At 49.4% G+C, this 24,530-nt stretch overlaps 1 protein-coding gene across 2 annotated transcripts in view; it reads left to right on the top strand.

Annotated features, from left to right (window-relative positions):
• The window catches only part of CEP126 (centrosomal protein 126), a 304,423-nt gene that overhangs the window by 127,088 nt on the left and 152,805 nt on the right, over positions 1 to 24,530 (top strand). For both annotated transcript variants that reach the window (XM_069202376.1, XM_069202377.1), the window contains exon 7: positions 20,930 to 21,085. In XM_069202376.1, coding sequence (XP_069058477.1) covers positions 20,930 to 21,085 — 156 coding nt within the window. The remainder of the gene's footprint in view (positions 1 to 20,929; positions 21,086 to 24,530) is intronic.

Here is a 24,530-nt window from a genome sequence, read left to right as displayed (position 1 = left end):
CTGGGGAGAATTTTTAACATATTCGCATTCCCTTGCTAAAGCTGACCTTTCCCAGGTCAAACAGCTTTATATGTACCACAGTCAGTTAACCAGGTAACAAGAGAAGTTGAGGAAATCCCTTCTGTAATATTATGCTATTATCCAAACAAGAAATAATCTCTAACAATACCTGACCTGGGTCTTGAGCCCCTGGAAAAGATCACTCTTAGCTATATTTCGGTTGGGGACTATAAGATTCCTACTTTGATTTCCACTTTACCAATGTGATAATGGTTCTGTTTTAGTATGCGATGAGTGCTCTGTGTAATCCTTATAACATTTAGGGTTTTTTCTGTAAATATTATGAACACTAAACCAGAACGTTTTTAAAACGTATTCTTAAACTGTATGGTTATTGTCAAAGCAAGCCGGCTTTGTATGTTACCTTACATTCTAGTCTGTTACAATGATGGAAGCTTGCTTAAGTTAGCTCTCTCCAAGCATAAATCACTGACTATTTGATCTGATGTTTTAACTGTACCTATTATTTTATATCTTACCTTACTGTAAAGTCGATATATGATGTCTGCAACGCTTTTATGATTGTTTTTTAGTAATCGAATAATGCTTTGAACTAAACTGAAACTCCCATTTTGAGAGTTTGTTTTTGAAAAAAAGTAAAACTATGTAAATGTTTCACAGCCGGCCATCCTGCTTCACTGAGCCATCCGTCAAACCTTTACAACATTAACAGAATGACAGGGAAGTAAGGTGGGAGTGCTGAGGTGATGGTTGAATGCGATTATAATAGTGGTTCTGAAATACCCAACACTCAGACCATAGAAGAGAGCAACTGCGTGGGCAACCTAGGAGCATTTTCTTATTGTCTATCACAGGTTTGCTACATATGAGACGTTTTGGATAGAATGCTAGTTTGTTGGATGACTGCATTTTGCTGCCAGATTAATAGAATGCTTACAATAAGGCCATATAGATCATACAGTGCCTGTGCCTGTGTGCCAGTACATTAATACATTGATTGTGACTACTCTTCAGTCTGTCTAAGAGAGACATATGTTAAGGCAATATCTATTGTGGTGCATGACATAACTGCGATGATAGATGGAACTGTCTTCTCCATATGACTTTCTGTTTAGCACCTTCTAGATGCATTCTTCTGCAACGTCAAAGATAAACCTTATGTGGTCATATGCCCTATTGTGACTCCAGCGTTCCTTGTTGGCTGGGGTAAATTGTTACATGACGAATCTTTGGAGCAGGCTTTTCCAGCGAGTAGCTCATGAGCTACTGATAGCTTTCCGGCTACTCCTAGTCTATTAAAGTAGGTTTTCTTTAGTTCAATTAATATATGTACATCAAAATTGAAAAGCGTGTATTCAAGTTGAAAATATGTGCATTTTCACAACTCAAAAATAGATGTGTAGAGAAAAATGTTTGCACTTCGAAAATATATACAAAACTGATATTTGACTAAGAAATAATGCAGCATTGGGGAGACGTATAACCACTAATATTACTTTGGTGCAAGGGGAATTGTATTGCAGTTATTACTGTTATGTATTACCCACATGGAGGTATTCCAAGTGGACAAATCATTTTTTACATTAGTGCTGGCAATGAAGGTGGCAACTGCTGGTAATCTTGCACATAGTTGCCACTAATGTAATCTTGTCTGATGTGGTCACTATGAAAACACTCGTAATATAAGATACTCATGGATGATTTTCATTGAACATAATTAGCTCTTATTGCAGAAAGGATTAGAGACTCCTGATTTTGAGCATACTGAGTGTCACCTATAACAGTTACTAGGGAGCTGAGGCGTTTTAGAGTAAGCTGTTGAAGTACTGCATTAGATGCAGTAGACTCATACAGTAAGTCACAGGTTTAACATCTTGGTTTCCACGTCCTTGGCAAAACAAGATGGTTGCCTTGTGGCATGGATCCAGAAAGCATTTTGACTTTACAGTGAAGATCTGGTTACAAATGGACGTTGAGACTAAAATAGTCTTTGGGGATAAAGTAAATAAATGGGCATCTTGTTAGGTATGCATGTATAATGAATTGCCCTACTGCAAGGGAATCCTCTGTAGTTTCTTTGTGCTTGCCATATCTGCTGTGATGTGCATTTGGTGGTGGTATGGAATGCTGCATGGGATGTATGTATATCTGTAACTTGCGGTATAGTCTTGCAGATGGTATGGGCTCAGCACTTTAACCTGTACGTTTTAACATTTATTTATCCCTGTTAAAAATGGGGTCTCTGGTTGGCAGTTAGTTTGCACTCTGTCGAAGCAGGGACCCTCACTCTAGCCAAGGTAAGGGAGTTACACTTCTAGGACAACCCCTGCTCACCCCCTTGGTAGCTTGGCGCAAGCAGTCAGGCTTATCTTAAAGACAATGTGTAAAATATTTGTACCAACACACACAGTAATACAGTGAAAATACTACAAAATGGACACTATACCAGTTTAGAAAAGAAGCCAATATTTATCTAAATCAAACAAGACCAAAATGTCAAAAATCCAACATACACAAGTAAAGTTATGAATTTTTAAAACAATAGATTCTTACTCCATAGAAAACAATGGAGACGTTGCCCACCCGCTATGCAAGTGGTGCATTGATTTCAGCTGTGAGGCGAATGGCGCAGCGTTTTTACAGCCGCGTTACAGGTGGCTTCCTGTGGGTGTATTTCAGTCTTTGTTCTACCAGCTTCAACTTTCATGGGCCCAGGGACAGATAGGGTACCATTTGACAGGGTAGGAGTCTCGGCAGAGAGTCCAGGTGCTGGCAGGGGAATTATTTGATAGCCCTGAGATTTCAAAACATGGGGCAAGCTTACTTCAAGCCCTTGGAGACACTTCAAAAGCAGGAATGTAACACAAACTCCAGTCTTTGTCCTCTTTCAGGCAGAAGCAGCAACTGCAGGCCGGCCAACCCAGCAAAGCACAGTAACAGGCAAAGGGGCAGTACTCCTCCTCCAGCTCTTCAGCTCTTCTACTTGGCAGAGGTTCATCTTGATTCCAGAAGTAATCTAAAAATCTGGGGTTTTGGGTCCACTACTCATACCCCTTTCTGCCTTTGTAGTAGGCAAACTTCAAAGGAAAGTCTCTGTTGTTCACAAGATCCTGCCTTGCCAAGGCCTGGCTCCAGACTCAAACCAGGGGGGTGGAGACTGCACTATGTGAGGGCAGGCACATTCCATTCAAGTGTGAGTGACCACTCCTCCCTCCACTCTAGCCCAGATAGCCCATCAGGATATACAGGCTACACTCCAGCTCCCTTTGTGTCACTGTCTAGTGGAGATTCACAAATGGCACAACTGTAATTCGACCCAGACAGGGAATACACAAGCAGGCAAAGTCACAGAACAGTTTAAGCAAGAAAATGCCCACTTTCTAAAAATGGTATTTTGAAACTGACAATTTTAAAACAAACTTTACCAAAAGTTGTTTTTTTAAATTGTGAGTTCAGAGACACCAAACTCCACATCTCTACCTGCTCCCAAAAGGAAACTGCATTTAGGAGTTATTTAAAGGCAGCCCCATGTTAACCCATGAAAGAAGTAGGCCTTGCAACATTGAAAACCGAATTAGGCAGTATTTTACTATTAGGACATGTAAAAAAAACATCAGTACATGTCCCATATTTAACATACACTGCACCCTGGCCACGGGGCTACCTATGGCCTAACATAGGGGTGCCTTACATGTACAAAAAGGGACACTTTGGGTCTGGCAAGTGTGTACACTTACCAGAACGAATTGTCATTTTAAAACTGCACTGGCAGGTCTGAGCCATGTTTACTAGGCTACTCATGTGGGTGGCACACCCAGTGATGCAGGCCCACTAGTAGTCTTTGACTTATAGGCCCTGGGCACCTCTAGTGCACTTTACTAGGGACTTACTAGTCGATCAGATATGCCAATCATGGAAAAGCCAATTACACTTACAATTTACACAGGGAGCACTTGCACTTTAGCACTGGTCAGCAGTGATAAAGTGCCCAGAGTACCAAATCCAGCAAAAACAGAGTCCAGCACACAGTCAAAACACCGGAAGCAGAGGCAAAAAAGACAGGGGACACCACACCAAGGATGCCAGGTCCAACAATCCCATTTGTTGTACATGTAATGTTTCCAAGGGGAAATTCAGCCACCCATCACGATCTTGCTTTCTACAAAAAGCAGAGTTTTGGCAGCCTCTTCACAAGCCATAAACTATTTGATGGGAACAAACTATTTAATATTGAACCCAGAAATATAAGTGTTATGCAGAATTGCTTTGTTCTGATGGATACAAACTACCTGTGGATTCCTCACCTTATGAATTCGTCCTTGCGCCAGCATCCGACGGAAAGTCTTCTTTCTAGCTCTCCACGTCGACGAGGACGTCACAATTGCACGGCTCCACGCGACTCCGTCTGACATCACCATGCCAATAAGAGATCCTCGCCGGCGTGCTGACGTCCGTTTCCTTTTTTCCGTGCCTTCGACGCTAACGTTGTTTTCCTGGGTCATTGGATAGTGTGTAGCTTTAGTAGTTACAATGGGGGTCATTCTAACCTCGGAGGTAAAAGGCCCTTACCGCCGGTCAGAAGACCGCCATAACACCGCCGCGGTTAACCGCCACGGTCATTCTGACCCACAACGGCCAAACCTCCAAAAATCCGTCCTCCACTGCAGCCCGCCACATCAGCGGGCAGCGAGAAACTGGAGATGACCAAACCTCCACCGTCACGCCAACAGAAATACGCCCATGCCATTACGACCCACGAATCCACACGGCGGTCATTCAAACGCGGTATTCCATTGGCGCTACACACCGCCGCGGTCAGAATACACACACAGCACCAAAACACAGCCACATTGGACAATTTGAAATACACACACCTGATACACATACACACACCACTCCCACATAATCAACCAACTATAAAACACACACCCACATCACCCACAAACCCCTGCGACCATAATTACTGAGAGAAGGAGAGAGAGACACAGCAGACAATCCATAGCAAGACACACTGAGGCACACTACACCATCACACACACCACATAGTAGCACAAAGCACCACTCACCAACATACTTATCATCACATACACCACCCCACACCTCACCCACACCACCCCATGGCACCCCAAAGGCACCCACGCTTTTCGGACCAAGAACTCCGGGTCATGGTGGAGGAAATCCTAAGAGTGGAACCCCAGCTCTTCGGCTCGCAGGTGCAGCACACCAGTATAGCTAGGAAGGTGGAGCTATGGCAGCGGATCGTGGACAGGGTCAACGCGGTGGGACAGCATCCCAGGAATAGGGAGGACATCCGCAAAAGATGGAACGACCTACGGGGGAAGGTCCGATCGATGGTCTCCAGGCACAACATCGCGGTCCAGAAGACTGGCGGCGGACCCCCACCCACCCCTCCCGAATTCACATCGTGGGAGCAAGAGGTCTTGAACATCCTGCATCCTCAGGGCCTCGCAGGAGTAGCCGGAGGAATGGACTCTGGTAAGTCCAATCTCAACTACTATATCCCCCCCACCAGCATGCCAACCCACACCCCCACCCTCACCCCCAACCCCCCAGCACACATCCTCCCTGACAATGTCTCACCAGCACAACCCACCCATCCCAACACCAACTCCTGCATGCCAACACAAATCATGGGCACCCATCACCTAAGCATGACCACTGCACTAACCCCCCCCCCCACTAACTACCCTCACAACACCTCCCTCAAGGGAATGCCTGCACTGGGGGACAAGGGCACCCATTACACGCACGCTATTGCACACACAGAAACAATAACCAAACTCTCTTACCCCATGCAGGACCCGAACGACAACACACCAGCCAGGAGGGTCCAGAAGTGTCCATCCCACCACCGGAACAGGCCCACACTGAGGACAGCAGCTCTGTCGACAGTGAACCTGATGACCAGCCCGGACCATCGGGGACCTCTGGGCAGTCGGTTCCCCTCAGGCAGCCACAGGCCACACCAGACCCGACCCCCTCTGCCAACACCAGCACAGCTCCCACCCAGCGGGCCCATGCCTCTGTCTCTAGGACAGCTCAATCAGCGGTGTGTCTGCCACTACAGGGCACCCAGGCTAACCCAACACCCCAACAACAACAGGGACCTGGGGGCAGTGGTAGCGGGCACACCGTCCAGGGGACAGAGGCCGGGGGAAACCGGGCAGCTCGGAGGGCTGCTGTGCGACAGGGGGGGGAGGAGAGGCCCAGGGAACCCACTCTCCAAGAGGCCCTCACCACCCTCATGGGGGCATACCACCACTCCCAAGAAACGATGGCGACGGTACTGGCCAGGTTCACTGAGATCCAGGCACAGCAGGAGAAACGCTACATGGGGTTCAGGGAGGAGCTGAGAATCATCGGGACCGCAATGGGGACCATCGTCCTGGCCCTCCACAGGATAGAGGACGCGTTGCGGGACCATGGTGCACCACACAGGGCCCCTGTCACTAGCCCGGACCAGGAACAGCCTACCACCTCCGCCGGCGCTAGTGGACAGGAGGTCCCAACACCTCGACAGCCCCCCAGAACCCCACCTCCTGCTGAAGAACAACCACCCCGTAAGAGGAGCCTGAGACCAAAGAAAAAGACAGAGTAGGATGTCAAGACCCCCGCCAGCAGGACATACCCCCTCAAGTCTTCCCACTGTCCCACATTGCCACCCTGTCCAACCATGAACTGCCTATGCTCCATCCTTCCACAGGCAAAAGGACAATGCACCTGTGAGACTGAGAACTGGACTCTGCCATGGATATTCCTCCACCCCCACCCATCACCCTTAGAATCACATGTACCGATATCTAGCACTGTAAATAAATCACATTTTGCACACAAATCTGTTTTGAGTCATGCTGTATTATTAACAAATGTATTACATATTACTGTTCAATTTCTGTTCTGTCAATTAGTCATGACAACATACCAATGTCAATACGCTGTATTTCATGGGTGAACCAAGCAGAAGTCAGGTACTGAGTCAGACAGCACTGAGAAGGGAAGGGAAGGGAAAGGCAAAAATTAATGAACAACATCTGTGGGGAACTACAGAAAGTACAGATGCAGGAGGCTATAAGCAATTGTGAAATGGCGTGGGTGATTCTTACCTGTGTGTTACTGGAAATACTGTTGTATCACTCTGTCCCTATTGTCTGTGTCGTCCTCAGAGTCTTCCTCCTCTTCACTCTCCACAGGCTCCACGGCTTCTACAACACCACCATCTGGACCATCCTCCTGCAGGAAAGGCACCTGGCGTCGCAAAGCCAGGTTGTGGAGCATACAGCACGCCACGATGATATGGCACACCTTCTTTGGTGAGTACATTAGGGATCCACCTGTCATATGCAGGCACCTAAACCTGGCCTTCAGGAGCCCAAAGGTTCGCTCAATCACCCTCCTAGTACGCCCATGGGCCTCATTGTACCGTTCCTCTGCCCTGGTCCTGGGATTCCTCACTGGGGTCAATAGCCACGGCAGGTTGGGGTAACCAGAGTCACCTATTAGCCACACACGCTGTCTCTGTAGCTGTTCCATCACATAGGGAATGCTGCTATTTCGCATAACATACGCGTCATGCACTGACCCTGGGAACTTGGCATTTACATGGGAGATGTACTGGTCAGCCAAACAGACCACCTGGATATTCATTGAATGGTAATTCTTCCTGTTCCTGTACACCTGTTCATCGTCATTTGGGGGGACTAAAGCCACATGGGTCCCATCAATTGCACCAATGATGTTGGGGATGTGTCCAAGGGCATAGAAATCAGCTTTCACTGTAGGCAAATCACCCTCCTCTGGGAAAATGATGTAGCTCCGCATGAGTTTCATCAGGGCAGACAACACTCTGGATAAGATCTTGGAAAACATAGGCTGAGACATCCCAGATGACATGGCCACTGTTGTCTGGAATGAGCCAGTTGCAAAGAAATGGAGGACAGACAGAACCTGCACTAGAGGGGGAATTCCTGTGGGTTGGCGGATGGGGGACATCAGGGCTGGCTCCAGCTGGGCACACAGTTCATGGATGGAGGCTCGGTCAAGTCGGTATCGTAGTATTATGTTGCGTTCTTCCATTGTGGACAGGTCCACCAGCGGCCGGTACACGCGAGGATTCCTCCTTCTCATCGCTAGTCCCAGCGGACGGTGCCTAGGAAGGAGTACAGAGTCAATCCACTCACAGGTACGTACAACACAGCTTGCACAGTACAGGTAAATGTATGGTTTGATATGTTTGTATGTGTGCCATTGCAAGGCCTAGGCCTGTGTGACGCATTAGAAATTAAGCCATGTGGGCCCTTGAAATGGCCGATGCCTGACCTGTGAAGTGGGACAATGGGATGTGAGGTCACTGCGCTGGCGGGGCACACCGTGGCGGTAGGCGGTCGAAGACCGCTGTGCGAAGACGCATTGGTTAACATTGAAGCCTATGGGTTTCAGGAGCCAATGACGATGTGCGCCGGCGGTCGCGGGACGCACCGCCGCGGTACGCACCGCCACGGGCGTGACCGCCATTTTCTATCTGCTCAATCATTCGAGACCTGATCATCCACAGGAAAGACCCTATACTGCAAGTGCTGCTGTGAACTCGGTCTGGAAGTGACAATGGCTGCTGCTACTGGTGAAAGGGCCCCCGCCTTCAGTTCAGAAGAGTTGGAGAAGCTCGTGGACGGGGTCCTCCCCCAGTGTGCGCTACTCTACGGTCCTCCAGACCAACAGGTGAGTACACTCAGTGCACATTGAATGGGTTATGCCTGTGTGGAGGGGGGGGGATGTAAGTTGGTGGGGTGTGGAGGGAATGAGGAGTGCAACGCACGACAGATGAGAGAATGGGAACCATGACAAGGTTGGGGAGGGGGGGGCATGTACTCCAAACATGCAGATATGTGACGGTTTCTCTTTCCCACCCTGTACATGTCAAACAGGTGAGCGCCCACCAGAAAATCGATATTTGGCGTGCCATCGCCAAGGAAGTCTGGAACTTGGGGGTCTACAACAGACGGGGCACCCACTGCCGCAAGAGGTGGGAGGACATCCGCCGCGGAACGAGGAAGACCGCAGAAACACTGCTGGGGATGGCCTCCCGACCTAGGAGGGGTGCCAGTCGCACCATGACCCCCCTGATGTCCCGGATCCTGGCGGTGGCCTACCCTAATTTGGATGGGCGCTTGAGGACAGCACAGCAGACACAAGGGGGTGAGTATCCGCACATTCTCCTATCTGTATGCGCATTGGAGGCGTCTGGGTGGGGGAGGAGGGCTGTGGGTGACATTAGGCCAGGGCGCTCTCTGTAGTGTAGTCCGCTCCCTTAGGCATGGCCCTGTGCCCCCGCCCCCCACCTCTGTAGGGTGCCAAGTGCAGCTACCCATGCTCCAGCATCACACATGTGCGCGTGTGTTGTCCCTAGACCTGTTTGCCTAGTCAGAAGTACTGAGTAGTGTACCCCAAGTTCGCGACTTAGTGCACGAGGCACCTGTGTCTGTCCTCTCCGCAAAGGGTATTGCTAAGGCATGCACTCAACTTTGTTTCATTTCTCCCCCCACCCTAAATCTTTGTCTTCTTGTGTTTTAGCATCATCCGGCGGAGGAGATTTGGCGTCGGAGCAGGAGGGAGCTGCAGGTCACCAGGCCCCGGTGGGCACTGACACAGACACCGAGGGCACCAGTGATCCGGAGGGCGAGGGGAGCACCACAACGGGGGCCGGTGGAGACACCAGCGACACGGACACGTCCTCGTTTGGGAGCTCCCTAGCGGTGGCGGCACCATCTGTGCCCCCCGCAACAACAGGTACAGCCGCCACCCAGCGCACCAGCACCGCCCTCCCAGCAGCCCCTCAGTCTTCGCTCCGTGGCCGCTCGGCCAGGAAGGCGCGCGTCTCCTTCGCCCCAGGCACCTCAGCCCCTGCCTCTGTTACCCCTGCTGCCCTCAGTGCGGAGCTCATTGACCTGGTGAGGACGGTCATTGTTGGGCAGACTACCCTTCTGAATGCCATCCAGGGGGTGGAAAGGGAGGTGCATCGGAGCAATGCCTACCTGGAGGGCATTCATTCGGGTCAGGCTGCCCATCAACGAGCGTTCACTGCTCTGGCCTCAGCACTGACGGCAGCCATTGTCCCTGTCTCCAGTCTCCCTCTTCTATCTGCCTCCACCCTTTCTCTGTCTCCTGTACCTCAACCTATCCCATCCACACCATCAGACCAGCCTGCACACACCTCAACACCCAAGGCCAGCTCATCCAAACATAAGCACCACAGAAAACACAAGCATTCACCCAAGCAACACACAGATGCAGACATGTCAACAGTCACTACCACCTCTGTGTCCCCGTCCTCCTCGTCTCCCTCCTCCCTCCCTGTGACGTCTACACTCACACCTGCATGCACCCCAACATCAGCCAGTTCTTCCACCACCAGCAAACCCTCCACTACAATCCGCACACCTGCAGTCACCACCCCCACTGGCATTTACACGTCCCCTGTGTCCTCTCCCACTGTGTCTGTCACCCCCTCTTCCAAGACACATAAACGCAGGCAGACACCCAAACAACAGCCAACCACCTCACCACAGCCTACGTCCCAGTCACCTGCACCCAAGGACAGCACACCTGGCTCTCATACAACCACATCCTCTTCCTCCACTTCTCTCACCACTACTCCTACCCCTTACCTTGGTCCCAAGAAAAATTACCTCTCCAGTTTTGACCTCTTTCCCTCCCCCGACCCACCCCCTCCAACTGGGAAAAGTCCCAAGGGCACCTCAGCCACCACCAGCCCAACTTGTACAGTGCAAGTGGTGCATGGCATGTGGAGTCCACCCTTTGGCGGCAGTAACATTTCGGTGAGCAGCAAGGGGACAGCCAGCCCCCCCCCCAGGCAAGAGGACCCGGAAATTGAAGGGCCGCCGTGAGCGGACAGAGACGGCTGCCCCCAAGGAGGTGACTCCGGCCACTTCACCGGCCACAGCAGCCAGGGGAGGCAAGGGCCCGAGAGCCCCATCTAAGGAGCGGAAGGACAGCAGGGCGGAGAGGACAACCACCAGGAGCGCGGAGCAGCAGGGCCCCACAAGCCCCATCCCAGCTGCAAGGGACGACACCAAAGGGCCCAGGACTCACTCCCTGAAGGGGCCTGACACAGCACGGTCGGAGGGCGAGTGAGCAGGGTGTCCAGGCCAGGTATGACTCCCTTGACATACTGCAAGAGCACCGCTGAACAGGGCCCCGCCGTGAAGACAGGTACCGCTGAACAGGGCCCCGCCGTGAAGACAGGTACCGCTGAACAGGGCCCCGCCGTGAAGACAGGTACCGCTGAACAGGGCCCCGCCATGAAGACAGGTACCGCTGAACAGGGCCCCGCCGTGCAGAAGAGCACCGCTGAACAGGGCCCCGCCGTGAAGACAGGTACCGCTGAACAGGGCCCCGCCGTGAAGACAGGTATCGCTGAACAGGGCCCCGCCGTGCAGAAGAGCACCGCTGAACAGGGCCCCGCCGTGAAGACAGGTACCGCTGAACAGGGCCCCGCCGTGAAGACAGGTACCGCTGAACAGGGCCCCGCCGTGCAGAAGAGCACCACTGAACAGGGCCCCGCCGTGAAGACAGGTACCGCTGAACAGGGCCCCGCCGTGAAGACAGGTACCGCTGAACAGGGCCCCGCCGTGCAGAAGAGCACCGCTGAACAGGGCCCCGCCGTGAAGACAGGTACCGCTGAACAGGGCCCCGCCGTCTCAAGCACCGCTCCGCTGGGCCCTTCCTGTCAAGCACCGCTCCGCTGGGCCCTTCCTCTCAAGCACCGCTCCGCTGGACATCGCCATGTCATGCACCGCTGCGCTGGGTCCCGCCGTCTCAGGCACTGTTTATGGTTCACTGTGCCCACCATGCCTCCTCCTTGACCAGTGGACTCTGTAATCCACCTGAGAGACTGTGGCTTTGCACTCCCCAGGATGGTCCAGTGGGCAATCCACCCACTGCAGAGACTTGAGAGACTGTGGCTTTGCACTCCCCAGGATGGTCCAGTGGGCAACCCACCCACTGTAGAGACATTGAGAGACTGTGGCTTTGCACTCCCCAGGATGGTCCAGTGGGCAACCCACCCACTGTAGAGACATTGAGAGACTGTGGCTTTGCACTCCCCAGGATGGTCCAGTGGGCAACCCACCCACTGCAGAGACTTGAGAGACTGTGGCTTTGCACTCCCCAGGATGGTACAGTGGGCATGGTGGCTCCTCGTGGATCTGGCGTCGTGGACTCATGTGGCTGTGGTGGCCCCCCCTTCCCTTCCCTCTGAGGTGCCTGTAGTTTTGACATCAGATGCCCCTGCAGTGTTCTCTCCAAAGGACTCAGGTCTCGTGTGTAGGCTTTGCCCTTGTTTCACAGAACCTTGGCCCACGGACATGTTAGATTCGTAGGATGTGCAGGACTTGTTACTTCAGTGATACACTGATGTGTATATCTTTTTGGTTTTTGTAAATATTTTTCACGGTTGCTCAATTATTTCCAGGTGCTTTTTTTGTACATGAAAATTTATTCAAAATTTGGTTGTGTCATTGTATTTTTAAAGGGTTTTTGTGTGGTGTCACTGTGACTTCCTGCTCTGCATTGGTGTGTACATATTGCGGGGGTGGGGGGGTCGCATATGTGTATGCCCGTAACCTTTCTTCCTCCCCCCTCCCGTGTGTCGTAGGTGCAGTACTCACCGTTGACGTCTGCGCCGGAGTTCGTACTCGTGGTAGATGAGCAGGTAGACGAGAGCAGGTATGATGTTCAATTCGGGTTCCATGCTGTCCGGATTCCGCGTGGAGTGTCTCGAGGTGAGCGTTTTCCATTGGAAATGTCTGTTTCCGCCGTGTTTTTATCGGCGGGGCTCCCGCCCCGGAAAAGGTGGCGGATTGGTGGGTCGTGATAGAGTGGGCGGTACATTGTCTGCCGCCTGGCTGTTGGCGGTGACCGCCGCGCTGTTTGTTTGTTCCGCCGTGGCGGTCGGAGTGTTAATGCGGCGGGCTGTGTTGGCGGTTCCCGCCAGGGTCAGAATTGCATTTTTTTGACAGCCGGCCTGTTGGCGGGTTGGCCGCCGCTTTATCACCGACTGCCAGGGTCAGAATGACCCCCAATGTCTCCCCCGAGAAAATCGGGTTTCAAGCCTTGTAATGAATGTGGCGGTAGGATGTGGGTCACTGATCTGCATGGGGACTGCCTTTGGTGTCTTAGCTCTGAGCACAATGTCGAAGGGTGTGGATCGTGCCAGAGCATGAACCCTAAGGCACTAAAAGAAAGAGAGGTCAAGCTTTTCTTAGCGAAGGCTAAGAAGAAGGGCCATAAGAGGGCTTCATCTCACGCTTCTTCCAAGTGGCACAAGAAGCGTCGTCGTCAGGACTCACGGCGCCGATCGACACACAGCCAATCGAGGTCTCCATCTGCTGTTTTCAAGTCTATGGCCCTTGCTGGTGCACCGGTGGGTCCCACGGGGCCATTAGCATTTTCACTGGGCTCCCCGGCTCCATATAAGACGAGGCCTTTTTGCCCATTTGAGGGTGCCGGGTCGACGCTAATGATGTCTCCTCGAGGTATGGCATCACCATCTAGATCCGTGGCACCGTTGCCATCTCCGCGTCAGCCGACGCCGATACTATCCCCTGACCAACTGGCCCCATTACCTGCGTGCCAGCCGACTGCGAAGAAGGCAGCGTTGGAGTCCGTGTTGGCGCCGGGTCTGAGTGATTCTCGGATCTATCCATCTCCTTCTGTGCCCGGTCGGGATTCGGAAGCGGTGGCTTCGGCGTCGGTGGATTCGATGTCAACGCCAAGGCTAGAATCCCGCTTGAGATCTCGGAGGAAGGCCTTGCGTCTACTTGAAGAAGAAGAATACCGGAAGTTGGAAGAGGGTGAGCTTGTAGAGCCTTTGGATGAATACCAGGGATTGGGGGTCAGCCAGTGGGCTGGTTACTTCCCCGGAATGGGACATTTCATCTCCCAGGGGAGTTTATGGTGGAGGCAGCGTCATTCCATTCGGTCATTAGAAAGTCAGTGGACTATTTAGACCTGCCTTTATCTGCAGCAGAGGTGAAGACAAATATGCTAACTGAGGTACTGCATCCCTCTACATCCTCGGCTGATCCTTTGCTGCCCGTCAACGAGGCATTGTTGGAGCCTATTATGGACTTATGGAGGAAACCAGTTTAGTCTCTGGCTGTGAATAGAGCTGTAGCAAGGAGGCATAGGGAAGCACCCGGGGATCCTGGGTTCCTATCACGTCATCCAACCCCGGAGTGTTTAGTGGTTCAAGCTCCACAAAGTCTGTTCCTGGTTCGTTCCCTGTAGCCCTGTCTGATAGAGAGTCCAAACGAATGGAACAGTCTTCAAAAAAGATCTTTTCGTCTTGCAGCATGGTGCTCAAGGCTGCAAACGCTACCTGTGTGCTGGGCAGGTATGTCCATGCCCTTATGGACTCAGCCAAGGCTATGGTCGGGGATCTGCCACAGGATGCACAGAGGCCTTTTGGACCACTCTTTTCGGACGCACAGGCTGTGGCTCAGCAGATTATACAATCTGGCCTTGATACAACAGACTCATTTGCCAGGGCGATGGGGACATCTGTTGCTACAAGGAGGCACGCTTGGCTGAGGTCCTCGGATGTACAGACCACCTTATTAGACTTGCCCTTCGATGGTGAAAGGCTGTTTGGGGAGAAAGCAGACTCTGCCCTTGAACGTTTTAAGGAGAGCCGGGCTACAGCAATGTCCTTAGACTTACAGGCTACCCCTGCTGCCCCTTATAGGTCTTTTCGCAGGTTCAGAGGGTTTGGTCGTGGGGCAGTTTTTCGGAGGCCCAGTACTCGGCCCAACAACCTGCCAATCCATCTTATCGATCCTTTAGAGGGTGTGGGAGGGCTAGAGCTAGAGGGGCAGCCCAGCAGCACCCTTATTCATCATCCTCTTCCTCTGGTGGACAACAGCAGGGAAAGCAGACCTAGTTTTCCCCACTTTATCGAACATGCCTCTCCTGTAGGGGGAAGGCTTTGTCTTTTTCTCCGCGAGTGGGAGTTGATAACAACTGACTCCTGGGTGTTGAATATTGTGGAAAAAGGATATGCTCTCCCCTTTCAGGAGTTCCCTCCTCCCTCCCTCGTTTTGTTCAGAAGACCATCTCCTGTTGAGGTGAAGAGAAAGAAACCAGATAAGAGAGTGAGAGAAGGTTAAACGCTAATACACGGGTATATAGAGATCAGAAAGGGCAATACAGGGCAGACAGTATAAGACCACCACAGCATGACAGACTGTCAGGACAGAAATGTATGTCTGTCTCCCTAAAAAATGATGCCTTAGTCATGGTATGTCTACTATCCCTCTGATGTATGATGTTTACTATGAGATTGAATGACAATCAAAAAAGGAGATACAGAAGGATGACAGATCATCAGTCTTGAGAGCAGACCTACCTACATTGCCCTCACCCACTACTCTCCTTAGGAAACCTGATTGCCACCTACACCATAGAGCCTATGGTGGTACCACAGCAGGGATCAACAGTGGTGCTTGACCCTATGTAGGTAGAACCAGACAGAATCTACTGTCCATTGGTAAGCGTAAATGTTCTATTTGATAAATCATTCCAATCCTGTACAAATCTTAGGCACATCCCAAGATCCAGAAATCTTTCCACCAATGAAGCCAAACTCCCAGCCTGCATTAGAGGTGATTATGAGTCCAGTCACTGCACAGCATCACATTTTCGAATCTAATTGGAGGCACACAACTGTATTTTGGAATTGGGACCATAACCTAACAACATACAGGAAAGACTGAGCTGAGGTAACTATGGAGCATAAGAACCAGTAACAAACCAACTGAGCACACTAAAGATATCTGAAACTATTGTCTTCCTTGCCACCTACTTAAAGGTAAGAAAAATAGAAGACAGTTCTTACACTGCATGATGCTACTTAATCTGTAGTTTTTTAAAATGTATTTTTATTGACGCTTTCAAGGCATGATTACAAGGCACATTTGCTTAGTATTGTGCTGATGTAGCAGCTATCTAATCAACAATCAAATACACATATATAGTTTGAGCATGCTTACTACAGTCTGGGGCCAATAACGACATCTCTGTTCAACATGAGCTCAAGTGCCAAATAAAAATAGAGAAGTACATGTCTGTATTGAAAAGGTCTTTTCATTGTTATGCAAGTCAAGCTCTGTTAAGCTATTCCAAGCAGTGGAAGACCTAAACCAGTAAGAAACTAGGGAAACTGAGTTCTCCATACCCTCCTGCACCCTTCAGAGGCTCATTGTCAGGGCTACCATTTAGTTAGCCCACAGAGCAGGGATCATGATATTTATGATGGGTTTCAGATGTGGTACGGGTTTGAGGGAACAGCAGGTTCAGGGGATGGTTAGTTCAGTAATCAGATTCTGGGAAGAAGTACATGTGAAATAATGTTGGGAGTGCTAGGGAGGTTGAGTGTCATCTCGGGTGTGCATTGTAGAGTTGTGAAGGATCATGTCCCAATGGTTTGCCAGGGGGTATTTACGGAGGCGCTGTTTTCTTTTTCTCAACGAAGGGTTGTGCTTGCTGCCTGTGGCCATCAAATCACTTCCATACACCTTCGTGGAATCGAGGGAGGCATAGCAGATTTCCATTTAATTGCCACCACCCCTTTAGCCAAGAGTAGTGTTAGGTCTGTAAAGTGAGTTGCCGCCTTTTTGTTTTTGGGGTGGGGGAATAGGCCGAAGATACACTGGTGTGCTGTGTCGAGTTGCTGCTGTTGTGTGGCATGTGTAATGTTCAACAGTACAGTGACCCAGTAAGTTTACAGTTTTGCCCAGGACCAGAACATTTGTAACAGGTCAGCTGAATCTGAGTGCATTTGGGGCTATTATCTTTGGTAGAGGGATATACGGCGTGTAGGTGTTTGAGTGTTAAAAGGGCTCTATGTAGCCTTCCATATGTAGCGTTCCTGGAGATCTTACTGGGTTATTCCAAGGCTTGGAGCCATTCTGAGTCATTAAAGTGCTTCCCCAGGGTTTAGAGCGACAGCCACCAATAGCCATGTTACCAGTCACCTGCCGTGGGGTATGGAGTGTAGGGTGTGAAGTAAGGAGTGCTGAGTGATTTCCGGGCCTGAGCCTTCCAGTGTTGCAGTAATGCCGTTTTAAGCACACCATAGTCAGAAACGCCCCTTCATGTATGCTGTAGGAGTCTTGGAGTTCTCGGAAGGACATCGTAGCCCCCCTCAGCAAAGAGGTTGGTGAGTGAAGCAGTGCTGGCTTTTTCCTACACCTCGAGCATGTGTCTCATCAGCACATGGTCTCCTAATGGGATTCCTTGGAGTGGTATAAGCAGGGAGCAGGATCATTTAGATATAGACTATGGAAATCCTCACTGTAGGCATTCCAGAGCCATTCGCAGTAAAAGCAGGTGTCACCTCTCATTCTGTGTCCTGGGAGTAGCAGACTGTCGAGGTGATCCTCATGATTTTTGTTTGGAACAGCCCTGCTTCCTCCGTGTGATGGCCTGCCAACCGGAAGGCCACCCACTGTAGATGAGCTGCCAGATAGTAATGGGAAAGTTTTGAAGTGCCCATTCTGCAGAGAGGAGTTGTAGCACTTGCAGTGTTACTCTTTTCATTCCTTTTTCCCAAATCAGGTCTAGCAGCACAAAGTCTAAGTGAGGGAGAGTGCATTTGGTGGTCACCACTAGGAGATTATTAAAAAAGTACTGGACTCTGGGGAGATCACCATTTTAGATAGAGCAAAGCTGCCCACCACTGATAATTGTAGGGTTGTCCACAATTATTTCTGGGGGCTCAGGGAGCATATGACTCTGCCGAGGTTGCCTACAAGCAAACCCTCTTCTTTGTGGTGCATTTGGACACCCAGGTACTTAAACATTTGGTTAGGCCCATGTCAGCCTTTCATAGCCCAATTCTATGTACCTTTTAGGGAGGTGCTCGATAAGAGAGAAGACAAAAGATTTGGTATAGTTTACTTTAAGGTCAAAGATCTTGCCAAAGGTATGTAAGATCCGTGTAAACGCATCATGGCATCTGCATAAAGGCACACAATGGTTTTCCAGTTGTTTACCCCAGTCGAGGTCCATGACCTAGACTTGTGACTGAGCACTTCCAGTGCCAGGGCAAACTGTAATGGAAACACGGAGCATCCTTTTCTGGTGCCCCTGGACACCGGGTATGACCCTGAGATATGGTGGCTTGTTCTGACTCTGACAGTTGTGTGTGTATAAAGGGGATGGATCCTTTCCAGGATCTGGGGGCTAAAACATAGAAGGGCCCAGAACATATAGTCCCAGTTAAATGAATCAAAGGCGTGTTTCAGGTCAAGAAAAAGGCAAGCCGCAGAATGGCCAATGCTGGGATGAGGTTTCTTTGATCACATGTAGATATTGAATATTTAGAAAGGTGTTGCAGCAGGTAATAAACACATTTTGGTCTGGGTGAATCAGGTCGGGTAAGAGGGGGGGTTATGATCTGCTATGATTTTACTAAGAATTTTTCAGTTGGATGAGAGGAGAGAGATCAGTCTATAGGATTAAGGGAGAAAAGTGTCACATCTGCATTTTGAGATTGGTACCACAAGAGCCTCATGTAGTGTTCGCTGGAGGGAGCTTAGGTCCTTAGGTTTGTAGAACATGTGCAAAAGGCGCTGCACAAAAGAGGTTTCATAGGCTGTGTAGAATTTGAAAGGCAGTCCGTCGATCCCAGGGGTCCAGCGTCGTGGTAGGGTTCTAAATGCCTTCCTGATGTCTTGTTCCATGATTGGGCATTCTAGGGTAGATTGGCAGTCATGCAGTATCTGCTGCATGTTGGTGTCTTCTAGGGATAAGTATCACACATCATGCACTACGGGGGCCATCTCTGGTATAATAAAAGTGGAAAATAGTATTGATTTCCTCTTGCAAGGTATACACAATTCCACTCTGGCCTTTGATCATGTGTATAGGGGACACTGAAGAGCAGGGCACTAATAGCCTGGCCAGCAGTCTGCCCAGCAAGAGTGCGGGCCTCATGTGCTGTCTAATAGAGACATCGGAGATGCTCCATTACTGTGGCATGAGTCTTCCTTTCCCTATTGAGATACTCATTTAGAGTGGGGTCAGTAAGTGTGTTTTCTCTAATACCCTCCTGGGCTCCTTTGTAGAACTGAGTTGGTTATCTATCTTCTGTTGGGCTCCCACAACTGAGTTAATACAAGCCCCCCTTATGAAGTCCTAATCGATTCCAAGTCCACTAGTGGGAAGCGGTAGAATCTGTATTTTCAATTAAGTAGTGATTTTTTATCATTGTATTATGTTGAATTTAGTATCCTCTAATCAAAGGGGCTGTAATTTCCTTGTTGGTACTGGATGTATATTCATGCCCATTGCATTTCCACATATAGCAGTCTATAATGAGACAGGATTTTCTTCAAGGTAGTACAAGAAAGTGACGCTGGTTGTAAGGTGAGTAGAGCATACTGTATGGTCCAACAGAGCGTGTAGCCTGTGGGGCGGGAAATAGAAGGACTATTCCTTGTCATGGGGATGGAGGGCTCACCATACATCTGTCAGGTACCAATGTCATAACCATAATACCAGTGAGTTGGTGTTGCTGGAGAACCTGGGGAGCCAACCTTTTTTATCGCCAAGGCTCAATTCTCTTTTTTTTTCAATTCTTTATTAACACTGCAAGATAATACAGAATCAGGTAGGTCCCTTCATGAACAAGAAATGACACGCAATAGGTTGCTTAAAAAATAAATCGAGTAAGGCACAGCCATCCACATATCAAATCGCAATAAAGGGACAATTGCAATAAACAGAAGAAGAAAGAAAAATCAAAATCAAGGTCTCAAAAATAATAGGAGAAAGGGAGAGAGGGAGTTCAAAGAGGGAGAAAAAGAAGGGGGGAGAGGGAATAATGGGGTGAGGGTGGTACATGGTAGCCTGATGGTGTAGTATCAAAAATGTCTGGTCTTTAGGATGAGACATGGGGCTGCATCTTACTGTACCTTCTGCTCAACCCATGTCACCAAAGTAAATCTTATTGCTTCACATCAAAGGGCAGAATATCCGAACATCAGAATGTCGGAATAACATAATGTCACAGTATCAAAATTACAAAGTAACTGGAATCCTTTGCATTGAGACGTTCACCCATCATATATGATAATTGGGACCTAATACAACATCTGTGATTCAGTAAGAGGCAACTATGAAGGGGTCTTATAGGGAGAGAAGTGGAGAGCCAAGGACCAATCTCCTATACTAAGACCGTTGATAAGGCCCGTGGCGGCCTGCGCAGTCTTCCCTGCGCGGACTTCTAGCATTGATAGAAAAGGGTGACACGGGGGGGAAGAGATGGCAGTGAGGAAGAAAGATAGAGACAGAGAAAAAAGAAAAGAAAAGAAGGATAGAAAGTGAGGGAAGGAGATGGAGTAAACAGGGGAGAGAAAAGGGAGAATCGAGAAAGGAGTAGCAGTGACATTGGCAGGAAGACAGCAGAGGATGCCGTGTGGAGGGGGCGGGAGGGGGGGAAGAGGAGGAGGGGGTAGATAAGGAAGGAAGAGGCTGACATACAGAGGGGGGGAGGGGAAGAACGGGAAGCATGTCGAGGTGGGGCATTTGGGACGGAGGGAGGGAGAGGAGGGGACAGAAGGCCAGAGCCAGAGGCTAGGCGGGGGGAGGCAAGAATGTGATATCTAAGGCTTCGGCTTTGATCATGAATCTGATGTGGTTTGCATGTATAAACTCAGTGAGGGGCTGGTAGGGACAGAAGTGCAATTGGGAAACAAAGGCTCTATTCTTGTGTTTTTCTCCATATTTCCTTGATTAAAGATCATCTATTTGGTAAAACTGACTAGTTTTGTTCTTGATTTAATTTTTTCTTTTTGTTCTTTTGTTTTAGGTGATTTACGACCCTATGATCAGAATGCCATGAATCCATACATTTTGCAATCATCTCGCCCTAACCTATCTCATCTTACTATAGATGGTGGAAGTTTAATCAACACTCCTAAATCGGTTTTCAGGATGAGTGGCTTTTTCAATCCTCCTTATAGTGGTAAGCTTCTTGTGGAAAGATAAGTTGAAATTTAGTGTATTGTGCTCCTTAAGAGAATGTTTGTTGGTTAGAATCTGTAAAACAGTTTCTGGAAATAGGTGAACCTCTCTCTAAATAAAAAACAAAATTGGCTACTATGTCTCAGCCCAAAACTGTAGAGCTATTAGATTCACCAATGCTTTTTTCCGATCACATACATGCACACAGTGGAGGCTCTTCCTTTATGGCAGAGGCGCGTCACCTCAAACCCTCACCCCCCTACCAGCAGTGGCAACTACAAACCCTTTACAAGAAAATGATAATAACCTGTGTTTATTATAGTTTTCTTCTAAAGGGATGGGGCCACAGGGGTGACGAGCAGTGAAGAGGAGTGCACAGTACTCCCCCTCCAGAGCGTATGTGTGTTTGGCCTGCCATCTCGGGCTGGGCTGCAGAGAGCATGGACAGGCTCCCAGTCTGCCTAGGAGTGCCCTGGCTGCGTGCTCCCAGCCAATCCTGTTGCTGCTCTGAGCAGCATCAAGATTGGCCGCAAGGCGGACTGGGAGACTGTGCCTGCAACGGCGAAGCAGAGAAGACAGAGAAACGGAGCAGCACGGAGGCGTGTAGGTAATTAAAAAAAAAAAATTATTTAATGTTTATTCCTCCCCTCATCCTCCCCATCCACGCGCCGACCCGTCCCTTCTGCGCCCCGCGAGCAGAGACTGCATGTACATGCATCAAGATACATGCATGCGTGGCTGGCGATCTGGCATGAATTTCCTTTTATAAAAGGCTAATACAAGATAGCTGTTGAGGCATGGAGCAGCATACAACAAGATACGTACATGCATGCTGTTAGAAATGGGGTCATTGGTTGGCAGTCAGGTTACCCCCTGTCCAAGCAAGGATCCTCACTCTAGTCAGGGTAAAAGAGAATCGCCCTCAGCTAATTGCTTACCCCCTTGGTAGCTTGGCACGAGCAGTAGGCTTAACTTCAGAGTGCTAGGTGTAAAGTATTTGTACCAAACACACAGTAACTTAATGAAAACACTACAAAATGACACAGGTTTAGAAAAAAAGAGAATATTTATCTAAACAAAACAAGACTAACACGACAAAAATCCACAATACATAAGTCAAGTTATAAATTAAAAAGCAAAAAGAGTCTTCATGTAGGTTTAAACACACACTAACACTGTTAGCCTGAAAATGTACCTTGGGTGCGTCAAAATAACCCCGCACGGGTGAGTGTTCGTCAAAAAGGGCTTGCAATGCGTCGATTCCACTCATGAGCAGGACCTTACGTTGTTTCTCCTTTCGTCGGGTCGGGGCGCGTCGTGTCTTCTCTCTGCAGGAGAGCGATGCATCGATCCGGTCAGCACTCTCGGGTCCGGGCAGCCCTTGCATTGTATTTACACACCCAGCAGTACTTGCATCGAAAATCCAGCCGCACGATGATCCGAAAGTCAGGCAGCGTGGGTTGCGATCTCACCAGCTTCCGTCAGCGATGCTGCGCGTCGTTTCTCCATCTCCGTGCGTCGATTCTTCGGTCGCAAAGCAGGCAAGCATCGATTTTCAGCCGCGATGCCGCCGGCGCATCGATTTTTCAGCCGCAGATCGGAGTTGCGTCGATCTTTTCCCCGCACAGCGTTCTGTGTGTGGATTTCTTCCTCTTAGGCTGCCAGCTTCTCTTTTCACGGTCCCAGGAACTGGATGGGCACCACTGGGCAGAGTAGGACTCTCTCCAGAGACTCCAGGTGCTGGCAGAGAGAAGTCTTTGCTGTCCCTGAGACTTCAAACAACAAGAGGCAAGCTCTAAATCAAGCCCTTGGAGATCTTCACAAGATGGAAGGCACACAAAGTCCATTCTTTGCCCTCTTACTCTGGCAGAAGCAGCAACTGCAGGATAGCTCCACAAAGCACAGTCACAGGCAGGGCAGCTCTTTTTCCTCAGCTCTTCAGCTCTTCAGCTCTTCTCCAGGCAGAGGTTCCTCTTGGTTTCCAGAAGTGTTCTTAAGTCTGAGGTTTTGGGTGCCCTTCTCATGCTCAATTTCTCCTTTGAAGTAGGCCTACTTCAAAGCAAAGTCTCTCTTGAATGTGAAATCCTGTGTTGCCCAAGCCAGGCCCCAGACACACACCAGGGGGTTGGAGACTGCATTGTGTGAGGTCAGGCACAGCCCTTTCAGGTGTAAGTGACCACTCCCCCCCTCCCTCCTAGCACAGATGGCTCATCAGGAAATGCAGACTACACCCCAGCTCCCTTTGTGTCACTGTCTAGTGTGAGGTGCAACCAGCCCAACTGTCAAACTGACCCAGACAGGGAATCCACAAACAGGCAGAGTCACAGAAATGATATAGGCAAGAAAATGATCACTTTCTAAAAGTGGCATCTTCAAACACACAATCTCAAAATCAACTTTACTAAAAGATGTATGTTTTAAATTGTGAGTTCAGGAACCTCAAACTCCACATGTCCATCCGCTCCCAAAGGGAATCTACACTTTAATCATATTTAAAGGTAGCTCCCATGTTAACCTATCAGAGGGACAGGCCTTGCAACAGTGAAAAACGAATTTAGTAATATTTCACTGTTGGGACATATAAAACGCATTACTATATGTCCTACCTTAACCATGCGCTGCACCCTGCCCTTGGGGCTACCTAGGGCCTGCCTTAGGGGTGTCTTACATATAAGAAAAGGGAAGGTTTAGGCCTGGCAAGTGGGTACACTTGCCAAGTCAAATTTACGGTTAAAACCGGACACACAGACCCTGCAGTGGCAGGTCTGAGACGTGATTACAGAGCTACTTATGTGGGTGGCACAACCAGTGCTGCTGGCCCACTAATAGCATTTGATTTACAGGCCCTTGGCACCTCTAGTGCACTATACTAGGGACTTACTAATAAATCAAATATGCCAATCATGGATAAGCCAATTACATACACATTTGTAAAGGAGCACTTGCACTTTAGCACTGGTTAGCAGTGGTAAAGTGCCCAGAGTAACAAAAACAGCTAAATCAGAGTCCAGCACACATCAACAACCTGGAAAACAGAGGCAAAAAGTTAAGAGAGACCACGCCAAGGATGAAAAGTCTAACACGTGTATTCATCATGAAGTAGGTGACCATTTCTAAATTACCGATTCAACATAGTGGATGGGTGTTATAGAATGTTAAATTGAAGTGTGAAAATGAATTAAAAGTGTGTGGAAAGCTCGAAAGTGAAGTGAGCAATCCTCCAGCACTTTTCAGTTGCTCGGCTAAATCTACAATAAAAAAAAGTCCTTAATTCCTCCTCCCCAAAAGTATACAATGGAAGGCTATATCTCATGCAATCAGAACACTGTCACACTAAATGCTGTTTGGTGGGACAAACACAAAAATAACCTGGAAAGCCTGCAAACCAGGAGCATGCAAATGAGACAACAAACCCATGAAATTATGAGCAAGGGGTTGACCCAAAA

This window comes from Pleurodeles waltl, chromosome 8, assembly GCF_031143425.1.
Source record: "Pleurodeles waltl isolate 20211129_DDA chromosome 8, aPleWal1.hap1.20221129, whole genome shotgun sequence".
NCBI lineage: Eukaryota > Metazoa > Chordata > Amphibia > Caudata > Salamandridae > Pleurodeles > Pleurodeles waltl.
This window is presented reverse-complemented; position numbering and strand designations above follow the sequence as displayed.